The sequence below is a fragment of the Gobio gobio genome, assembly GCF_949357685.1.
Source record: "Gobio gobio genome assembly, chromosome: 17".
In the NCBI taxonomy this organism is placed as follows: domain Eukaryota; kingdom Metazoa; phylum Chordata; class Actinopteri; order Cypriniformes; family Gobionidae; genus Gobio; species Gobio gobio.
This window is the reverse complement of record NC_137110.1, coordinates 25,733,299-25,757,238: the sequence shown is the minus strand read 5'-3', so window position 1 is coordinate 25,757,238 and position 23,940 is coordinate 25,733,299. Positions and strand designations below refer to the sequence as shown.

General features: G+C 36.8%; 1 protein-coding gene across 2 annotated transcripts; it reads right to left on the bottom strand.

The window, feature by feature from the left end:
* Window positions 1-2,516: 2,516 nt before the first annotated feature.
* lrrc8c (leucine rich repeat containing 8 VRAC subunit C) lies at window positions 2,517-23,356 on the bottom strand. 2 transcript variants are annotated; one of them, XM_079841815.1, is made up of 3 exons: window positions 23,268-23,356; window positions 17,733-17,874; window positions 2,517-6,574 (listed from the first exon to the last, which is right to left on the bottom strand). In XM_079841815.1, exons 2-3 carry the CDS (start codon window positions 17,868-17,870, stop codon window positions 4,334-4,336), a joined length of 2,379 nt encoding a protein of 792 aa, XP_079697941.1. In that variant the 5' UTR covers window positions 17,871-17,874; window positions 23,268-23,356; the 3' UTR covers window positions 2,517-4,333. The 2 variants fall into 2 exon arrangements, with proteins under 2 accessions (XP_079697941.1, XP_079697942.1); XM_079841816.1 differs by having other exon boundaries at window positions 17,756-17,874; window positions 23,268-23,354.
* Between the last annotated feature and the right edge of the window lie 584 nt (window positions 23,357-23,940).

The window sequence follows — 23,940 nt, the reverse complement described above, 5'->3', positions numbered from 1 at the left end:
TCTTCTCCTCAGGGTCATTTTTCAAGATCACATTGTCCAGGGTCAAAGGCTTGAGGTCCACAGCATAACTTTCTCACTCATAGACCTGCAAAAATTCTCCACAGAAAACAGATTAATGAACTTAACTCCACTATCGCAACATGCTGTATTTTGCACTAAATAATTGAAATATTGTTAATTATAATAATAATTAATTCACTTCCTGTAGTACCGATGTGGCCTACATTTGGGCTGCATCCAAAATCACATACTTCCCTGCGGCGAAAACCAGTGTGTTACAAAATTCACAGTACTCATAAAAGAGTAGGCAGAAAGTACCCGGATGACCTACTACTTCCAGCGAGATTCTGAAGTGTCATTTTACTATCCCATGAGGCCACAGGAGAGGATTTGTTAATGTGATGCAACTGATGCTGGTAAGTCACATCATAAGGGAAACATGGCAAATGTAGTATACATCCAGATTACATTCATACTACAAACAGTCATAGAATGTACTTTTTTAGCGGTTGTGGCGCAGCCTTGGTCCATGAATCCTGCATACTAATTTTAGGGTGCGTGCAAGTACCTGCCTTAGATCATGGTGTTGTGTTTCAGGATGGTAATGAAACAAGAGATGTTCTAAATGAAGGTATCACTGTCCACCAGTGTTAGGGAGTAACATGTAACGGCATTGCGTAATTTAATTATAAAATAAATGTAACTAATTTGTTACGGTTACTGAGAATTTTTTTTTAATTAAATTACAGTTGCTTATGAAAATGTTAACGATTTCAAAGGGGGTTACGTCTGAATATATTCTGTAAAATGCTGAATGTTGAATAATATGAATTTGTTGCGTTGCATGTTTTTGATGTGCACAATGTCTCTGTTTAGTAAAGCAATGCTATTCTTATGATTGGTTCTCTTTTTGCAGCGCACCGCGTCTGCCAATTACATAAATCCATATGGACACTAAAAGCTTTAGGCTACAACCTGCCTAAGAGTTGCCACCGTTGTAAGTGAAAAAAATGCATTCCAGTGCTGGAAATTGAAAAACGACTTTATCTGTCGCTCTATTGTACAGTTTGATTTTTGGAAGATAAAGAGCACAACACACACACACATCCATATTTAATTGATTTCTTTCCCAAATCTTATCAACCGCTCTAAAATAGGAGACACCAATGTTTTATTTTTTAAGATTAACTGTTTTTTTCCAAGACATTGTTAGATGCCAGTGTTTCCTGTCATAGCTATGCAAAGATTTGATTTCAAAAACAGTATCATAGCTATTAAACTATTTCTTGTTATGATTTAAAATCTGTATTTAACCTCAGGTTGATCTCAGATTAAAAAGAGGTGCTGATTTTCACAAAGTCTAATTTTGTGGTGGCTGTGCTTTAAAATTAAATTATTATAATCTTAATTCAAGTGATGAATAATTTTAAAAGTCTGTGAGTCTTCAGTTTTGAATATACTGTATGGTTAACCCTGCCTGGTTTAAATGTTTGAAAATGATTAACAGCTGAAAATATTTGTTACAAACTTAGAAAAGTAATCAAATGTAACCAGTTACATTACTTTAATAAAGTAATTGATATAGTTACACTACTTATTACATTTTAAATAGGGTAACTTGTAACCTGTAGCCTATTATATTTCCAAAGTAACCTTCCTGAAACTAATGGCCACTTTAGTCAAAGTTATAAGACATGCCACAAATCATTGTTTTTACACTCTAAAAAAATGCTGTGTTGTTTAACCCAAATTTGGGTCAAATATTGGACAAACCCAGCCGTTGGGTTAAAATAATCAGTAAAATGGCAATAATCAAATATAATTTAAATAATTTAACCCAGTGGTTGGGTTTGTCCATATTTGATTCTAATTTGGGTTGAAACAGCTCTGCATGTTTTAAAGCTGCCCTCTGCTTATGCATAAGGAAATTTGGAGAACATACTGTACAGAAAATATTATAGATTTCTTAATCTTCAAATTCATAATTTGTATCAAATAACCACTGCAATGCAGAGATAATGTCTTTGAAAGTGGCTGAAGCTATAGCCTCTTGGCTTTTCACTGTATACCAGGCCATGATTCAGCTATCAATAGCCCTTTCCATCACAGCTGATCATGTGACTGAAACATGAGATATGATGGGAGACAACACCCACATACAAATTATTTTGAAAGCATGTAATTCAAGTGGTTATTTAAATTATGTACTTGCATGTGAATTTGTGTGTCCATTTGACATTTAATCTTCAGTGTTTTAACACACATGACCCAGACATATTCAAATAATGTCCTCTCTCCAAAAATCTAAAATATGAAATTGCTATCTTGTTTGCAATTGCATTTTCAATGCCAGCAATGTGTCAGACTTTCTGGTGTGGGCACGCATTTAGGAGGTCAGCAAATTATCCTTAAACATTTCACAGACTCTCCTGTCGCATTTAGTGCACAATACTGCCACCTGGGTGACAACTCTCCCTTGAGAATGACAAAACATTAACTGAACTCAACGCAAGGGACAAAAGTAAGGCATTTTATTTATGCTGTTTTACAAATTAAAAACACTTTGGTAGAATGCAAATGATACAAAACCGAAAAATAAGGCATATGGTAGCACTACATTCAGCATTTATATCCAATGTCAAGAATCAACATCCTTCATTTTATGCACAGATTTGCACTTTGGCATCTTCATTATTATAACCTTTAACATGCAGACACAAGAGCAGAACAGCAAATGACCTTCCTAACCCCAGACAGGTCTGCTGTATGTATATATATATATAAAAAGCTATTCATGTAGATAATATTGCTAAAATACATCATGAAAAAAAACAAAAAAACACAAAAGGCCTGGTGATCTACATAGCTCAAGTATTCAGTCTTAACTTCTTAAAGCGCCTAAAGATGTACGAATTCCAAGACATTGGTAACACACCGATTCAATACCTCTTCATTATGGCAATGTAACTGGCAGTCTATAGAAAAAGGCCACATGCTTATCTCAGTACATCAGATGAGTAACCTTTCTCAAGGCAAGATCCAATCAGATCAGATAAGTGTAAATACCATGTACATGACCTAAAGACACTTGTAATCAATCTCCTTGGAGTAGCTGAGAGAAAATACTAAGGAATACTAAAAACTAAGGAAACCAAGTCTACCTGATTGGTCTTGGTGCACCTTGAGAGATCTTTTACTTTTTTCTCTTTTTTTGCATAAAAGGACATTATAAAAGATTACATTTCATAAAATGCATTTGCATATAATCTTAGAGATTCGTTTCTGGCAAATGTTTTCCTTAAGTTTGCATGAAATGGAAACAATTACAGCGTACAATACAAGATTGACATAAACTGACTAATATGATGATTAAAATGTCTATCAGAGTACATTGTTGGTTTATGAGTAAAATGTTTGTACAATAAAAGGCTAAAGAAAGAGAAATCTCTACATCTGGATTCTGTCTTGCACTGGAGAAGTCAAATAAGAGTAAACGACAACAGGAAACAAAAAGCTATATGACAGTTGAAGCTGGTACCACTAGTTCATAAGATGTATACTACAATGCAGTTATCTTTATCTGCCCAGGATCCACTAACAACAGCTATAAAACTTGTTTAACCTCAAAACAGTGATGCAAAGAAAAACATGTGATGTCTACCTGAGAAGCAAATGCACAAGGATCCTGATCTCCAAAAGCTTTTTAATTAGAGTAAATATGCACGAAAAAACAAAACAAACACTACTAGATATAAATGATTATGATAACTGTATATTTTCCTATCATATATATACTTCAAATCAAACTTCAAAGTCCTATATACACATAAAAAAATAAAAATGAAAAGGAATGTTAAAGTTTCCAGTGCAAATTCTAATATTGCTATTTCCAGTGCAAAACATGTTGTACAGTACTTGACCTGTAAAAGCTTAATGGGTCATGAAATCAATGTCAGTCATATGAAGCGAAAGCATACAATGGAATAGCATCCCACTGTCTGCAAATTAATCCCTGTCGCAAGTTGTCTATTTGTATGACTTACAGATTAAAAAAAACCAACAAAAAAAAACATTATCTTAGAAAATTAAGATAAACGTTTTTAAAATTTGTTTTACATGACTTCTTTTTTTATAATATACAATATAAGGCATTCAAAGGTGTTCATCACTCGTTTTTTTTTGCATTAAAATGCCATTAAGCACAAGTCCAGCTTTAAACATGAAATTGCAGGTACTCACCCATATAGATCGCAATACATACTACAGGACGTAACACCTGGAGTCTCGTCTCTTAAGGAGTCAGATTACAAGACTTGGCATTCAAGCAAAGCAGTCACTCTTCTTGCATTTGATCCCTGATGTCTGAAGGCAGCGTCTCAAACAGCACGTCTTCTACAACAAGTCCACTGCGCTTTAAGGCGCGACAAGAGCCAAGTTCAGCTGGTAAAGACTCAAAGTGATTACCCTTTAACTCCAAGAGAGTCAGCACACCTAGGAAAGAAATCTTTGGTGAAAGGACAGACAGCATGTTTCTGCCCAGCTTCAGAGTCTTGAGTTTCTTACAGAAGAAGAGCTCATCAGGAATATTTTCGATTTTGTTACAGCTAACAGAGAAGTATTGAAGGCTCTGGAGAACGCCAATCTCCGGTGGGATAAAACGGATGTCGTTGTTGGAAAGATCGAGGTAGCGCAGTTTGTTGCAGAGGAACAAGTGTGAAGGTAGGATCTCAATCTTGTTATTGCTAAAGTAGAGGCGCTCCAAGCTCCCAAGTTTTTTTATGTGTTCAGGTATAAAAGTGATGGCATTGTGCCAAAGCTTCAGAACAGTCAGCTTACGGAGGTGCTGGAAGCTGAGGATCTCTTCAATGGAGCGTAGATTGTTCTCCTTCAGATCTAACCTCTGCAGATTAGTCAGGCTGAAAATGGCATGTGGTATGCGTTCGAGGTCACAGTGCACCAACTCAAGTTCTACTAGATTCACCATCTTCTTCAGGTTGTTAAGCATGACCAGCTTGGTGCCATCATTGCAAATGCAGAGGCGTTGTAGATGGCTGGCCACATCCACGATGGACTGGGGGATCTTGGTGAAGTTGCTCTTGAGTGCCAGGGTCTTCAGTGCTTTGAGCTCTCGTAAAGAGTCCAGGGTTACGTTCTTTGCAGCATCAGAACTCAAAGAGCCAATCAGATGGAGCTCTTCCAAGTTCCGCAACACATACAGCCACTGTGGAAGTTCCCGGCCATCATCAAACTTCACTCGCAGCACCTTCAAGTTCTCCTTAAGGAATGAGGTGGCTGCACTGTGGATCTTGAGCGAGCACTGGTAAAGCGAAAGCTCCTGGAGATCCTCTAGTTGGGCAATGGCTGCAGGTATGGTAACATTATTAATGATTTCAAGCTTCAAAGACTGCAGCTCTGTCACCTCAAAGATGGTATCTGGGAGACCAGACAGCATGAAGAGTTGAAGTTCTAGCCTGTTATTGCTGTTGGTTTGCAGCTTCTGCCGAAGCTTGTCAGCTGTCCACTCGTGGTTAAGGTTGAGCTGTTTCAGCTTGTTTTCGCTCACCTCTGACAGAAACACTGCAAATCTCTTGGAATATAGGGGATCATACTGATCGATCATGTGCAACATGAAAGCAAAGTCGTTCTTTACATCTGGGATGTCATCAATTCCAGTCTCTTGTCTAACATATTCAAAGGAGTACTCCTTGAGAGAAATATAGAACAGCCAGTAGGATGTATAAAGGCATGTGAGTCCGTAAACACCAACAAAACACAAATAACAGTAGGAGAGCTTGGAGAACAAGTGGGCCATAGTATGATTGCAACAGAAGTACCGGTAACCCGTCATGTCCTGCATGTTCTCAGTACAGGTAACATTAAACTTAACCTTTGACACCAGAGCACTGTTGTACGCAATTATAAGGATAAATTTGAGCACTTTTACAACAGTCTGACGGACATACATCATATATAATATATCCCCCTCCTCCACATGCAGGCGGAATTTTTTGACCTTCTCAAACAAGGCCTTGGCTTGCTCTCCTTCCTTCTTGTCAAGGACACTTGCTGCTGGCTTGTCAACAACAATCTTTTCAGGAATTGATCTTAAAGACTGAGTCTTCTCCAGGTTGCCCTCTCCAATGGGAGTATCAAGGTTTGACCTACTGGCACTGTTCTTCTTGTTGTCCTTCTCTTCAGGATTCTCCCCAGACACTTCTGACAGTGCTCTCGTAGTCCATGGAGAGTCAAAACACTTTCCCAGGATGGATATAAAGTGCTCAATTTTAGAGCTGGAGCCAGGAAACTTGAACCAGAAATTGCTGCACACCATGAAAATTAGGGTATGTATGAGAACCAGGTAAGGGAAGTATTTGGCATACCAATGCAGTGCCTTTTCGTAGCACATTTGGTTTATGTAGTTATACTGCTGAATATCCAAGTTTGTCTTCAGTCCTTTCAACTCATGAACAGGCACTATGGCTACATGATTTGAGGAAGGAGGTGGGCACATCAGCTCTGTCTGGTTTGGTGAGAATGTCCTTTGAGGAAGGCATATGATTTTGTCCTGCATCACCTAAAAGGATAAGAGTGTAGATATCAGAATCAACACAATAAATTCAAGACATACTGAGACTATTGCTGAGTTTCCATCCAAATGTTTTGCATTTTGTATAGCACATTTCTGAAATCTGACTAGAGAGAATGCAAACATTACCACCAAATGCATTATGAACATTATCTTGAGGGAACCCGCCTTTATTATTTTTCATGGAGCTGCTGAGTGAACATGCATCAGGGAGTTACATTTGCCATTCTGGAGCAATAATACATAGTGCTATTAAATGCCAGAATCATACGAGTGCATTAGTTCATGCATTATGAACGCCATCAGAATTTATGTCGATACTAGGGATGCAATGTAGGGGTGGGCAATATAGCCTCAAAATTATAACACGATATTTCAAGAATATTTGCGATAATGATATTTATGACGATACAGAAAAAAATATATGGAACAAAGTTTTATTAGTAATGGCAGCTGGCAGGCAGCAGCACTTATTAGTGCAAACAAAATGAAGGCCTTTTCCAATGAGCTACTGTCATTGATGAGAGAATACTTCATTCGAAGTGTAAATCTATTGTCATTAGGTGGCAGCAGCAGCATTATAGTGCAATAGTAGTGACACAGTCACACAGTATTAGTCAAACGTAAGCAAACAAAAAACAAACAAAAAAAGTTGTCTTGGTACAAGTTGGTAGTGTTTTCACTGGAAATCTTAAGCAAAAGTATAACATGACTCCTTAACATTTTAATTTAACAATAACTGAGTAATATATCCCATGGTCTGTCTGAATATTGGATTCTGATACAATACATGTAGTTCCAAGTCAGATGATTCACCGTTCTATATCAATGTGTTGTTTTCATTGACGCGTGCACACACACACAGGCCTACGTCACTCCCATACAAAGAGCGGGGAGCGGAGATCGCACTGTGCATTCAGGAGCACAGAAACTTATCAACGCTGCCCCATGACTTTTAGCAATTAAATAGCTAATCTACTGGATCGCTACATTATATTTATCAGCAAAGATGGGGTTACATCGCTATTTTTAACTAATACATGCACATCTTCATTGTTAAGAGAGACGCTGAACAAGCTCTCTCTCTCTATTAGTTCAAATAAATTATATGATTCATTCATTCAAATAAATGTAATCTTACAGACTACTTTATCTCTGTGTCTGATTCAAAGCAGGCAGAATGCTGGATCTAACAACCCGTAACGGACAAAAATAACCATCAATATTACCCTTCTGGTCAAATATTGTGCTGCAAACATCAATAACAGCTTTAAAGGGTAACTTCAGTGATTTAGCATTAAGCTTTGTATTTAAACTGGGTCATTTATGCAGTAGAAATGTGAAATTATTTTTGAATTTGGTGCCTTCTAGACTGAGAAAAGACAGAAAATGTATTTTTGTCTCATGTGGATGAAAGACAACAACTCCCAGAATGCACTTGCTTTGCTGCCCTACGAGGCCACTCCGTACACCGTCGTTTTGATCTTCATAGTAATACAATCATTTCGTTCGGTTAGAGAATAAACACTACAATTAAAAACTGAACGTGTCTTTTCAATAAAGTGTGAGTGAGCCGAACGAAAGTCACGTCATAGATGCAGCAGTGTCAGATTGAGGTAACGTTAAGCGCCAGTCTGGCACGTTTTCTGATCGCATATGGAAGCTGGAAGCTAAACTATATTTATATAATTCATTGAAGAGTTCAAACACTCACTTTGGTCTGCATCGCACCGTTATGATTGTCCGTTCGGCCGTCTGTGTCTTACATGTGAGATCTCTCCCCTATGGGCGGGTTGATAATATGCGGAACAGCTCCATCTAGTGGCTGTAGTTTTAGCCTCTGGCCAAAAAATCCTCCGATGACGCAAAATGACGATATTTGCGTCATCGGAGGAATTTTTCCAGAAATTAAATGCATAATTCTCTCGTTTCAGGGGGATATGAGGGGGGAATGTACCATAATTTGAATATACTATCGGGTTTCTACTGATACAAAGCCTAATGCTAAATCACTGAAGTTACCCTTTAAGTTGTCAATGCTGTGTCAGTTGTTCAATCGCTCCCGTGTTTTCCTGCTTGCCCCCCTCAGCGTCACTCGGAGTCTGTGCGCAGAAATCTGGAAAGCGGAGACGACAGTTCCAGAATGTCGTCGCATTAACAGTATGCATTACAATCCGCGGAATTAGTAATTTGGTAGTTTGTTCTTGTATTTCTGTCAGTATTATTTTGCTCCTGATCTTCTACAAGTGCTAACAACTTGTACAAAATACACGTTCTTGGAAGATAATTATAATTCTTGTCTAATCAAGTTTTTGTACCCGAAGTGACACCAACTTTTTTTTTTTTTTTTTTTTTTTTTTTTTTTTTTGTGACACCAACTTTGCTGTTGTTGATGGCACACTTTGTAGAAATTATATATATATATATATATATATATAGGCCTAATTTCATGTAATAACCCATAAACTGTTACAGAATGTATAAATTACTATTTAGGCTATATCTTCCTTGTCATAATGTAAAATACAAAAAATATTCTACTTAATTTTATTTTGACAATTTAGTAGAATAATTGAATAACTGATAACAGAAAAATCTGAATCCCAGTAAAAGATAATCATCTGAAAGGTAACTTTTTATGACTTATGTACAAGCATATCAATATTTACTTATTTAATTGCCCATATTTTAATTGAAGATTTGTCATAATAATAAAAAAAAAACCTAGGCCTAATATATTTTGTCATAATAGAAATCACTCACTTAACCTATAGGTTTTAATGAAAGTGAAGATGCCTGAAATGTACAACTAATTCATGAAAATATTAAATAACAGACCCGTTAATTACAATAAGTATTACATTTAAAAACAATAACACCAGTAACAACATGCCACTTGGGGCCTTCTGTGCCAAATATGGCTGGGTCATCTTACCCCAAGAGTCTAATTTTATCTTTTTTCTTCAAAATAAAAGCTATAACATTTACTCCACAAAGCCAAAAACATTTGTGTCCACAAATCCTTCATTAACAAATAGACACAAAAACTTTGATATTCAACATAATACAATGTCATATATCACTATTTTCAATAGACACAAAATTAGATCAACACTGTTTTGACTAAGACTGACTGACTAAGATGGATAATTTGTATGGACAAGCACCCAATCCTCGCCCCCAATGCCACCCCACCCCAGTGCCCCTTTTTTTGGTTTCGGCCACTGCCCCTCAAAATGTCTGTGCACGGCCCTGATGAGACGTGCTTTATATTAAGCACTTCAAACTAAATCATAAACCTACATGGCTTGCCCTACAGCAGTGTTTTTTGTTGTTTGTTTTGTTTGTTTTGGTCACCCTCCACCCCCATTTACTTTTCTATGGCGAGGAACTTGTATGTCTGGCTTGTTCAAACAGTGAAAAGTCAATGGTCTGAATAAAAACAATTCAGTGGAATTGGCATTTGTTTCTGCTTTATAAAGGCAGAGCGGCATCCACTATTCACGCACTTGAACACTGTTGCCACATCTGTTTTCTGTTTGTTTTTCTGCTGGTCTCCCATGCCCCCTCTCAATATTTACAGACTTTTTTTTAATTAAATAGACATAGTTTGTGTTAGTTAGACATAGTCTAACTAACACAAGTTAGTTGTGTAACCCCCCCCCCCCCCCAATGCTGTACTAATAACATACTGAACCATGACTTCAAAAGGTACATACACAATTATTGTGTTTATTGTCGTTACTGTGTACACCCCTAGTTCATACCCACTTCTAATCAATGGGTTTTGTTATTCCAGTATTTTCTGTGTGGACAAATCTTAATGCTATGTCATACAATATCATTCTGGTGAACTGTGTGCTATTTAACTTTGCTACAGCTTGGAAAAAGGCAAGCCAGTTTTACTTTTATTCATTCACAGGCTATGAATTCTTCATACCAACAATTAATTTTCAACTAGTAAAAACTCTAATTCTTGATATCAGTAATTATATTTTCACTATTGAAATGTCACCACAGGCTAGCCTGGTCCTACCAGACTCTTGTACATTTCATCTGGCCACTCTCCATTGACAAGCGTTGAGGTCCTTGAAGGTGGGTACTCTGTTGAAGTTTAAAACTATTGGATCTGCGATAACCAAACGCTAACGTTTGGTCGTGACACATGTCATCTCAAACTAGCGCACGACATCAACGTCATTGTTCTCAGCCACTCCCTCTGTTCGCTGATTGGACCGGTTACAATTTGTAATTTTATACCGCAATCCCAGACAGAGTACTGAAGGAAAATGAAAATTGAGCGGAAGTACGTAGGAGGGCGGAGCCAGGCTAACCATAGGCTGCCATTCAAATTCAATTCCTGATATCAACATAATTTCAGATATCTAAAATGGCTCTTACTAGCAACAAATAAAATTCATGATATCAGAAATTAACATTGCCACTAGTGGCAATTGAATTGTTGATATCAAAAATGAACATTTTCACTAGTAGCAATTCAATTCCTGATATCAACAATTGAATTTGAATGGCAGCCTATGTTGAAAAAATGTCACAAGTGAAATTACAATTACTGATATCAAGAATTAGAGTTTGTACTAGTTGAAATTCAATTGTTGATATCAAGAATTAAAATCCTGTGAATGAATAAAAGTCAAACAGCTTGCCATACAGGTCAGGTTTTTGTGCAGGCCAGTCAAGTTGCTCCAGTCAAGTCAGCCATGTTTACGGACAATACTTTGGGTAATCCAGAAAATCTACTTTTGAGAGTTTACACACAGATTAAGTTCTTGCTTCACATAAAAGTAGCGTTCATCCATGTACAGTCATTCTAATTATACTAATATGCCCAAGTCATTTCTCTGAATATAAAGCAATAAAGATGAAAGCTAATGAACCTCAAACACATCAGAGAGCAAATAGATAAACCTTAAGTCTGTAAAACAGTAGATGAGGCTCATTTTATCCAATCCCACTCCACCTTTAGATTGCCGGGAACAGTGTAACAGTATCTGATGAGGAGCATCTCTTTAAAGATAACTATTTTTGTGCTCTGACATCAGTGTAGTGACTCAGACAGGAAATGAGAAATCATTGCACTGGCCACTTGAATTCTAGAGGGAGGTGAAATACCTCTGGGTTAGCAGGAAAAGGTGCTCAACAACTACTCAAATTTGCATTAAATATTTTTAAAGGACACACCAGGCAGAAGAAAAAAAAACACTTTTCCCAGAAGTAAAAAGCAGTAAACAAAAGCATTCTGTATTCGTTTCAAGATGTGTGCCCCTCCCCCCTTTTTCCTGCAAAACAGTTTAATTTGCCTGGTAATTGCCATGTGGTTTCTGCCTACAAACTAAAAAAATCTGCTAAAAAGAGAGGGAAAGAGAATTGCGAGAGCTCTATACAGCACTATAATGTGGTACAAGCAGCAGACTGCGGAGTAAAGCCTGCTAATGAAGCATCAGCAGCTCTGAATGGCTTCTCTGCAGTAAAATGGATGTGAGGCGCAGCAGCCCCAAGTGGCTAATAAAATGTCCATTATGCACTACAAGCCACTCAAAGTGCCCCCAGTCAAACATGGTCATTTAGCAAAAAAGGATGTTGTTTATTCCCCCTTCAAAACCATGGGATTATGCAATGGCATTAGTAAAAGAATTAATTAGGGCAATTATCACTGCCTTCCCTGGGATCATCGTGAACATCCAGATGCAATTTACAAATTGCACTACATTACCCAGCTGTGCCATTCTTTGATGCACACCTCCAGGGACAGTGGTGGGATATCCACACCCTAACAATGGGTTCCTGTTGTTTGTTAAAACTAAAAATAATTTGGGATCATGTAGAGGAATTGAAACTGAAGGGCAAACTTGCAGCTTGAAGCTCCACCCACTAGTTTATGAGGCCGAGTAGCTAGACTACAGGAGTCATTTTGTGTTTATAGAGGGGCCACCGTGAGGGAAAGGAGGGGTAATCTTTTCGTGTGGGGTGACAGGAATTTAGCTATTTTCCGTTAGCAAACAACTCCCACTTCTTTATGCAGTATGCACTGCCCAACAGTGGGCTGTTCATGCACAGAGGAAATCCATCTATGGCGTGAAGTCATTTATTATTCCATTGCCGTTGATCAAGGAAGACTGCCCCCCGGTTTCACACTAAAATGCATATTTGAGCCGTTTTAACTGAAAGCAACTTGCACTTACATTTCTTAAAATGTCAGTGCAATTGTTTTGTCTCAAAATGCACATCCGTAATGTTTTTTTTTTCTTCTGAGGCACGTTTATATAAAACTACTTAATGTCCTAAATTAACTAAATGAGATGAGATTAAGCAGTCAGTCAAGTTACCATTATTTAGTAAACGGATTTCCACTCTAATCAAAAATTATATTTAACAAACATAATATATAACCGTTTAAAAGAAAAAAAAGATGTTTTGTTATAGCTTTTGTAGCAAGGGCGCCACCATTTTGCAGTACTAGAACCTGTGACGTCACAAGGTTGGTCGGCTCTGTTGGATTAATGAAGATTATTATAGTTTCGATTCTGGTCTTTGATTTTTTTTTTTTTGCTTAGTTTGCTGTAATCGATACAAGTAATAGATCAACTCATAATATCTGCTTTAGGGCTGAAACAATTCCACGAGTAGCTCGAGTTACTCGAATTCAAAAAATCATAAAATCATAGAGGCAAAATCAGTTGCCTCGAAACTTCGCGTAGTCCATTTAACTACACATGGTCATGTATGTTGCAGAAATATATTTTTTGTGTAAGAACTTGTGCATACTGCGTGGATTGTGGTTATATCCGCGGGTCAGGTGGGTAAAGTAATAAAAAGTAACATTCCAAAAATTGCGGGTGGATGAGAGATAAATCATTAATGTGCTGATTTTAATAATGACGCAGAACTCTCATTTCACTGTAAAACACAATGAATGTGGGTCATTCTTTAACTTTCGGTTTCAGCTCATCTCAAGATCCGAGACTGCAATGCTAGAGAGAGGGGCATCAGATTCAGCACTGCTCATATCATTTAGTCTCGCTATTTTTAAATGAAGAAAGCTGTGTGTTAAGCTTCAGGATGCGACGCTGAGCATTTAAGCTTCATTTGCGGCAGTTCGCGTGCAGTGTTGGGCACGTTACTTTAAAAAAGTAATGAATTATAGTTACTAGTTACTTCTTACAAATAGTAACTGAGTTACATCATTATAAAAGTAACTAATTACCAGGGAAAGTAACTACTTTTTTTCAAATGTTCAAATATATCAAATAACTTGGATGCCCCCGATATTAAATATGTTAAATGAATGAATTGGATACTAAATAGAATAAATTATTATTATGAAACATTGTACATTAATGTACACTATTGTAATGTTGCTGTGGGACAATGTGAGACACCTATCAAATTCAAAACATTATTGTAAATATTATCAGTAGACCTACTATAGTGTAAATATTATCAGTACTATACTACTCCTTTGGTAGTGGAGCTCACGTTATCACATGGGTTTTTAGCCACTAATTTTGTGGCGGCATGTGATGATTTGAGGTGCTTCATTAGATTAGAATTACTTGCCACCGACGTGGAGAGACTCTTTCTTCCTGTTGCACGTTACATAAACATTCTTACCTTTCACCTCAACGAGGGAAAAGTAGCGCTTATACTTCCAGTTTGCGAAAGCTATCTTTGAAGTCGTTGGACTTGCCATCGCTCTGACACCTCCTGGTCGTTGGTGTGTGTGACTGTGCATATGCGTGTGTGTGTGTGTGTGTGTCAAAGGTGTGTGTGTGTGAACTCAACCTATCAACCTCAACCTTGTCTCCTACCCACCAATCATCATCAGTTATGTGTACCACCCCACCCACCCCCCAACACGCAGCGCACGCACACACACACACACACACACACACACACACACACACACACACACACCAACCAGAAGAAAAAAAGACGTTGCCGGTCCGACTGACAGAGAGCCTAATTGGATGAAAACCGCTTCAGTGAGCTCAATTGACCTATCGGTAAGCACCGCCCCCCTTAGTTACTGTTGCAAAGTCGGACAAACAAACGGAGTTGCTATATCTTACAATGACAGCTGTCAGTGTGAAAACATTATCTCACAATGTTTTTGGACACAGAATGTAGCTATACCCCATCCGAATGATGGCCAAACTTTACTGATGGTTTATCAAGTTTAGATGTCCTTTTTCACTCCAAAAAATCATCGTAAGAGCTGAACAAACAAAGCATAAGAAGTGCGCATTCACGTCTCATTCACAAACTCTCTCTCTCCGTTGCATTACTATTAACATACACAGCAAATTACACAAAAACACTTATACAACTAACAGTAAACAAACATATACACAGAGCTTATGACTTTTCGGGGGTGCAGTTAATAACTGGTAAACTTTGTATCTGCAAAACAACTCCGATAAACTGCGTGCAAGCTCTCCCTTTCACAACCCGTAGACTATAATACCCATCAAAATAGGAGTCCTCCTTAGTAGGACAGATAATGTAGACCTTAAACATAACAAAAATTAAATTAATTTACATATAACCAGCTTAATATGGAGAGGCACTGAAATGTAGACCTTCGTGTTTTTGACCTACAGTGTAACATTACATGACGTGAGAACAGTTAGTTATTTTGGTTTGTATGTTAGCAGGGACTTTAATCGTAACTTAACGAGGGAAAATCCTCTCAGGATCCCTGGAATCAGTGTTACAGTACCTCAGGCACGACATTTTAGCATTTTTGTAGCATAAACACCATCAAACCGATGAGAGCTTCGGATTTTCCAATGTTTCTCTATGGCGCTGACACCTAAAGATGTTCCGGTCCCAGCGCGACTGATACTCAACTACTATTGGCTCATCTGCGTTCGAGGGGAGGGGCTTACCGATAGGTCAATTATAGTAATGGCGCATTTTATTCTCAGTAACGCTAACGGCGTTGTAACGGGAGAAACAGTAATTAGTTTGATTACTCATTACTGAAAAAAATAATTCCGTTAGTAACGCCGTTTATCTATAACTCCGTTATTCCCATCACTGTTCGCGCGGCAGCTGAAGAGATACGAGCACTCGAAACACATGAACAGCATGAATGGATTTTGCACACGCATCACCGTCATTGTGATGTGTAAGTGAAATGTTTAATGGGACTTTATATATACTTGATATCTCTGAAATACACCATTAAAATGTTCTCAAAGCTAAGCGCAACAAATAGCAGAACAAACTGTTGTGTGCGCACGATTCGCAGAGCTCGTGCTTTCAGACCTGCGTGCTTTCATTGATTTGCGTAATTTAAATCTCACTTTAATCATATTTATAGTTCCTAACTTAATAAAACAAGCTGTGTTACTATGATGGATGATTAACTCAAAATGTAGATCTGTATGTGCGATGTAGGCTACTTTATCTGAATTAAATACAAACACATCTCTCTCTTTTGCTCATGTTTCAGCGGTTGCTGTATAGGTTGTCGACCCTGGTTTAGGTTATTTAAGAAATGTAATGTAAATGTAAAGATTTTTTTAAAGCAACCTACTTCAGTGTAGTTAATATGTTACGATAGCATCCCGCTTAACACTGAGAATTTGAATAATTGTAATGTGACGATTGGGTGCGGATATATCTAAATCAGAGAAAATCATGTGCAGGTGGATGGTTTGTTTTTAACAGCGGATTAGGGGACGTAAGAGCGGATCCACGCATCTCTACTCGTTCTTGTTACAAGTTTCCTTCCTGTCCAATATTTTTTGCTTCTTACAAAAGCCACAAAGCCTTCCAAGAAGACAGTAAAGGCTTATGTCATGCCTGAGCTGAAGCTGAAACTTGAAAGTTAAGTTGCACAACATAAATGCAATGTTTAGGCATTATTATTATTATTTATATTACTATGATTTTGATTTATAGATTGTAGGATTAGTTTTAGGTTTTACTATGTTTACCTTTCTAAAGTAATTTGAAATTGAATTTTATATTTTTATTGATGATTTTTTTTTATTGTTGTATATATTTGTATTTTGAATATAATATGGCAATTGAATGCACTAAATTGGTTTAGTTTTCATAGATATTAATGTCTGCAATTTCAGCAGTAAAACTTTTTTTTTTTCTAAAAAGGAAACATTAGTTGTTCATTTTAAGATACCTGACTTATTTTCTCTTGTATATTTAGTATTGCTCTTTAATAAAGAAAAAATACTTTTTTCCGATTACTCGATGGGATAATTGGTAGAATACTCGATTACTAAAATAATCGATAGCTGCAGCCCTAATCAGATTGACCAGATATTAAGTTGTCCAATAGAGGGCTCCAATGCCATTTGCAAGGCAATTCCCGGCTGATTAAAAAAAGGACTCCAGCAGTGAAGGAAAAGTTGATTTAAAAATGTATTGCACAGAATGCAAAATATTTAAAAAAGATGATGGCAAGGAAGATGATGGGATTAGGGATAACGTTTGGAAACTATCCAAAGTATAGGGTCTTGATTGGTAAACATGGAGTTACAGTAAAAAAATATTTATTTTGAAGTTTGCATCAGCCTTGATCTCTGCATGTTGTGGAATGACAGATGGGTGTTTATTATGGTTGTATTTCATTTTCATTTCTGACAGTCATTTTATCAACATACAGTATTTCCAAGTACAACTATTGAAATCAGGAGGTGGTGGGACTTTGTTTCTGAATGTGTATCATCAAGCAAAGCAACGGTTTTCCCTTTGAGCATCAATTTTTAAGATAATGGAAATGCAAAAAAGCAATGCATTAATGTTCCAGTTTCTATCTTTCATGGTCTCTGTCTTTATCTTTCACTATCTGACCTCCACTGTCTGTCTTTAACTATCTCTCTACCGTTGTATCTGATTCTGATGAACTAAGGCAAGAAAACCAACCCTGTGACGTCACAGCAAATGTAGTACTGCAAGCAAATGCCTTTATTTCTTTTAAATGGTTATATTTATTGTGTTTATTATATAATGTGATTAGAGTGCAATCTATTTAATAAATAATGTTAACTTGACTGACTGCTTCATTTCCACTTTAAGACTCTAAGCTTTTCAGCAGTAAATAAAATAGTCGTTTTCTTTTGGTATTTGGTTTAAAGAGAAGAATTGTAATATTTACCTGCAAAGTGCATCCAAACACACCTATCATGAGCATGACCACAGAAAGGTAGTCTGTGAACACATCCCACCATGGCTTCAGAACCCGGAAAGCCGGCTGCTGTTCCGTAAACTGCCGGAATTCGGTTACAGGAATCATGCTCCTGTAAAGGCAATGAAGAATTATGAATATGTTGAATAACATGATATACTGTATATTCTGTATTTTTTTTAGCAACTTCAATTACCAGCCGAAATTGATCAAATTACAGCACAATACATCCTCAATAAAGAGAGCTGATATGCTAGACTAGAGTTGTAACCATACAAAAATATGAGTAGTTGTAGTAAAAAAAATAAAAATAATAATTGTTAATTAAATATTAGTTCCAATAGTGTTTGCTATGGTACTGACATTTTTACGAATTAGTTACACTAATAATTATTAAGAGTAAATAATAGGCTAAAAATTTAGCCTTCAATTACAATATTTTCCAACTAAGTAAACATTTCTTTAAAAAGGTATGACAGTCTATCAGAATTATAGCATGAAGCAGGTTGAAAGGCCTGTATTTATTATTATTCTTTTATTCTTTACAAAAAGAATAAAAGTTAGTTCTAGTAGCTCAACTGGTAGAGCATGATAGAAAAGACATGGGTTTAATTTGCAGGAAAAGCGTATATCCCAATTGCACTGAAATAAAAGTCACTGCCAATCCATAAAAATAAACATATTGTTCTACTAAATTTTTACAATAGCCAAATAACTCTCAGCCCAATAATGAACATGTTTACACAGGAGCTGCCCATTTGTTTTTCAATAATAATTTAACTTTGTGATTATCACACCATGATCCAACCATCACTAAAATGCAACCATGTCTTGAACATTGGGGCACATTTTATTTGTAGTTTTTGGGCATGTGTGAAATATGAATATGAATGAATATGCACACATTCCTTATCATTTGTATGTCTAATATGTCAAAAAACCAAAACATTTCTAGTCTCGCACCCTATCACTGTTTAAACTTAAGTGTCACGTTGGATTTCCCATTCGTCTTCTATGAACAGTAATGCCCGCCTTCTGTGATTTGATTGGCCATCTCAATAATTTCGACATTGACAAGCGTTGTAAGACAGCTCAGGCAGACCAGCCCAAAATGTAACTTTTAAGATGTTTTGTCATCCTAACAACAAACAGAGCAATGCGTAATGGAGTGCAGCAGAGCTGCAGCAAGAATGCTAGTATGCTTCATCTAGTAATTATTTGTTATTGCATGGCTCTCTGGTTGATTCTTTATTCAATTGGTACATTCAGAAATCAAATAGTTCGGACTTTATGTCCTTTCCCTTCATGGTCTCTACAAGTAAATTAATTTAAATTCAAATCCATTCATTTATTTATTTGGCTAATTTCCAGGTAATAAGCAAAAATATATCAAATGTATTAAGGATTAAATGTACATAACTGGAATATTAATACCTAGATGTTTTACTGAAGAAGAAAAAAATCTCTTGAATGTCCTATGAATCCTGAAAGACACCGGATAAGGACTTAGGTCTAGGGCTGAACGATACATCGAATTTTCATCGTCATCGCGATATGAACTCGCGCGATGAACACATCGCAACCGACAGCCTGACACGATGAATATAAGGATTCATGCCGAACGAGAGAGGAAGCTTTGTGTGGTGAGACAAATTTAAGATTGCTTGCGTTTTGATATCTGGTCACACGATTTTCCTCGAATTTAACAATAGGCTTAGGTTTACTCCATTTTATTCTACTGGACATGGAATCTCTTATTTGTTTCCCCACATCCTCATTTATGTCTCTCACAGGGGATTAAACGTGTCTTCCTTGTTTGATTAATTTAGGAGTAGCCTAGGCTATATTCGCATCATTTACTGTGGTGAAGTAGAAAACGGAGTAGGACAGATACATTTACTTCAAACTTTACTTTATTTAACACAGTTTATGCTTGCTATTAGACTTGGTCAAGATTTTGTAGCGTATTTCATACACGCCGGAGATTTTTAGTTTCGCTTTCTCTCAAAGCGCATAATCAAACAAAGCCTCAGTTCTTGACCCTGCGGAAGATAATTTCGTTCTTCACATTTTACTACAAGTAGCCTATCAGTTTTGGAACATCAGGAGAAAACATTAAGATATTAGAAAACGATGCTTCTTTCCTGCTCGTGTCTTCCCTTTCAGCGCAAAGAGGCATGACGCACGACGCACGTCTGTGAGGAAATATAAACAATTTTTTTCTTTAACTAATATTTAACTTATACTATTTATATTTCGATTATTTACAGATATTTATTTAAATGTTTTACAGACTGTAGTTTGTTGTTTCACTGACGGAAGTAGGCCCAACTAAAATAAACACGCATATATATATATATTTTTTTATTTTATTTTATTTTATTTTTTTGTTTGTTTTTTTATGTAGGCTATTTAATTGAGGTAGACTATATACACGTCAATCTCAATTAAATAGCCTAAATTTTGAAAATAAAAAATATAAACGAATAATATATTTAACGAATATATAACGAATTTATATATATAATATAGGCTATATAAAAAAAAAATAAAGGCGTGCGTGCGTGTATAGCCGCCATCCCAACCACCGCGGCACTGCACAGTTGCACTGCCGTGTTATATTTCGTTCTCCCTTCTCTTTCTTTAATATGAAATGCAGTTTGAATTTCCAAGATAGAAAAGATTTCTTGCCCTGGCTCTGTTGTTCTGGCTCCATCTCTACCTCTAGCTCCCGCTGCTCCTCTTCCGACTCCATTGTGACTGATCACGCAAACCGTGCATTTTTTCGTTTTCATATTGGGGCGTTCTGAGAAATGCATTGAGGTGCCTTAATTTATTTAGAGAGTAAATAAACTCATGAAACAGAGAAGTATGGTTAATGTTATCCATTGATTTCAACAATGTAACTGTATTCTAAATATCAACTATTTAAATTGTAACTGCAACGGAATACAGTTACTCATAATATGTATTCTGAATACGTAATGCCGGTACATGTATTCCGTTACTGCCCAACACTGAACACGACCTATTAAAGCACTGAGACATGGGAACAGTATAGCTAAAATTCACATTTGAATATTTATCGCAAGTCATATCGTCATCGCAATATTAAACAATGTTATCGCACATCGCAGCTTTTCCTCATATCGTGCAGCCCTACTTAGGTCACCTTAAGCATTCAAGACACTGTCATGAAGACTAGCATAATATGCCCTTACATTCTAGGCAGTCCAGCAGGCTCCCTCTAATCTCTTTTGAGCTGCCTTTCTTACATCATAGCATACACAATGCATATTCCACTTATTAATTATTGAGATTAATGCTGCATTGGCTTCACTTTGCAGCAGTCAAAAAAAAAAAATACATTCATGTAGGCTACCTATAAAAGGCCTACACAGACAGAGAGCATTGACAACAAAGTAGTGGAACAGAATGCAATGAGGAAAGTGGGTAGTACTAGTACTAGAACTAGAACTAGTGTACATCCTTTTAACCACCATTAATGAGTAAACTTACTAAAGGCACCTTTTCACATGATGCAACACACCTGAAATCCATTTTAAATCAGGCATCCTAAATTATGCTTTCTGATCAAAATGTCAAAACTAAAACATGCCTCATATAATGTATATGCAAGACCAAACTAAAGAAACAACAGTTCACAGTCTGTAAAAGGCCTCAGAGACTAAATGTGATTGCACCAAAATCAAATGAACACTAAAAAAAACACTATTGTTTAATTAATTTAATACACTCTTAGGCACTACAGATGAGGATATTTGCTAAACCCTGATCCGCTTACAAACCTATTGATATTCAAATTTAACATTTAAGCCTATATGATTTGACTGACTTATGAGTCTATTTAAATAGTGCCATCACAAGCCAGTTGTCAGCATGCTTCACTATATTTGTAAGGAAATTCTCTCTCTCTCTCTCTCACCACACACACACAAATGTCCTTCACAAGTTTAGTCAAACGTGTGCACACACAATAACAGTAAAGTGTACAACACTAGTAAACTAATCTTCACAAAAGTTAGCAAATTAATTAGACAAACCCAAACTCAGCTGACCATAAATCGCTGAGTTGTGTACTTGCAGAAAACGTTAACCATTCAACGGTGCTTACATCAGAGTAAACACTTCTACAGGTTAAAACATAAGTGTCCACATACTGTTTGTATTTTTATAAATATTTCTCAAGAAAAAGACCACGTCAAAGCTTGCATATTTAGATGCAATCTGCTTGTGTACTGTGCACAGAATGAGTAACCGAAACCATTATAAAAAAAAGAAACACAGGGGTACAAGAACTTTGCTGTATATGCAACATGCTTCAACAGGCAGCCTTCTTCAGGCACGGAAAATATTTGGACATTTGTGAACAGCTGCAGCAGTTCAAGTATCTGGAGCTCCTGATTCCTGTAGTTGTAGTTGTAGTTTGTTACAAGATATTTTCCTCACAAGGGTTTGAATCTTGTGTCAAACGCACAAACACACGATCCTTACACTCAAATAATGATCAATAATATGAATAAATGTTAAAAGATAAAATGACATGATTTTTATTATAGATTATGCTTAACTGCAATGTTCACACCCTACATGATGGAAAATAATAAGATGTTGGCAGACTGAATGGAAAAATCAGACGTTCTAATAGACAAGAAATAAGCAGAGCAGAAATGGACTATGCATGTTCCTGCAGACCTGCTTATTTAATCTAATAGCTTTCCTACTAAACTCCGATCTGTACCATCTCCTGGAACAGCTCTTCCTGTCAGGAAATGGGGTGCTTCTCAAATACAGTAGTGGAAAAACACAGTAGGCTGCACGACTGAATCACATCCAGTCAGCAGGACGAAGAGCTCACTTTCAGATAGCTCAGTAAAAGCATGAGCACGGACGAAAGATGTTTTGTTGATAGGCTACGTGGAGCTGATTTCCGTTACTGCTAATTACGGAAAGCGAAATAAACAACATTAAGTCACTATCACAGGACAAGACAAAACAATAACAATGCACTCTCACTCATGCGATTTTAAATGTAATATTAAATCCACATATTTGATTTTAATCCCTCAAGAGACATTAAGTTATTTTTAGTATTTTAAACGCAGGCCTGTAGGCCTATATAATGACTAATGAATAATTAAAAATAAATATAAACTAAACAAAGAATCATTCAAGAACTTCACTGACGCAAAATCTTGAATTCATATTCTCGTGGCACTTTCCTCGCGGTCCTCGATTTTCTTTTGTATCTGCTTTAGTCATTTCCAACAAATTCGCTCTACCAACACGTATTTGGAACAACAACTGTACCACGTTTCCTCACCGAGGGGGTTTGAAAAGTTAAACGCTGTCCCGAGCGCGTTTCACTGTCTATCCCACAATTACGTCATAAAGATAGAATAGTTCAGCATAAACATTTGCAAACCTAATGTTTGGTCACAAAACACCTATAATGCGAAGCAAACGGTGCCGGTTTTTACTCACCTTTAAATGGGTTGAAGGTCTACAGCTGAAGATTCTAGCGGGGTCTGTGGCATGTCCTTGTGGCTGCGGTTCTCAGTCTCTTCTTCTGTCCTCCAAACTGCAATAGGCTGAGCTGCCTGGGCGGGACTTCAGTAGGCTACATGTGTAAATGAGAGACACAATAGCGTTCCCAGAACAGCCTTTCTCACTTTCCGTTTAGATTTTGCTTGTGTTATGTCGTGCTACATCTGTCCATGACCAATTCCCACCTCATTGTTACACGAATTCTCAAGGCCATATCCTCAACATCCCCACCATTTTAACTAACTAAATAAGACCATTTCCTATGCGTCACGCTAAAGTTAATTATGGTTTTAAGATGTTATGGTCTTTGTTTAACCAAAAGGCTGTGAGAACGAACGGGCTGGAGAGATAATAAGTGGTGGTAGTGGTTTATTGTAAAACACTGTATTTAACACAGGGTTTCTGACCATATTATCACTGAATGACACATAGCCTACAATAGAGAGTTGAACTGCTGAGCATTAACTGCCCATTCAAATAATTAATAATTTGATAAAAGTGTACTATTTGAATACATATCTAAAAGTATTTTTTAGGCCTATAACAAATTTCATTTTATTATTTTTGACAAAATTAACCTTATAATGATGTATACAATATGAACCAATCT

Bases quoted from the DNA above. Each gene is read 5' to 3' on its own strand.
- lrrc8c (XM_079841815.1), bottom strand. From the start codon at position 17,870: ATGATTCCTGTAACCGAATTCCGGCAGTTTACGGAACAGCAGCCGGCT. The intron at 6,575-17,732 runs GTAAATATTACA...TTATCCTTTTAG, and splicing joins TGTTTGGATGCACTTTGCAG to GTGATGCAGGACAAAATCAT.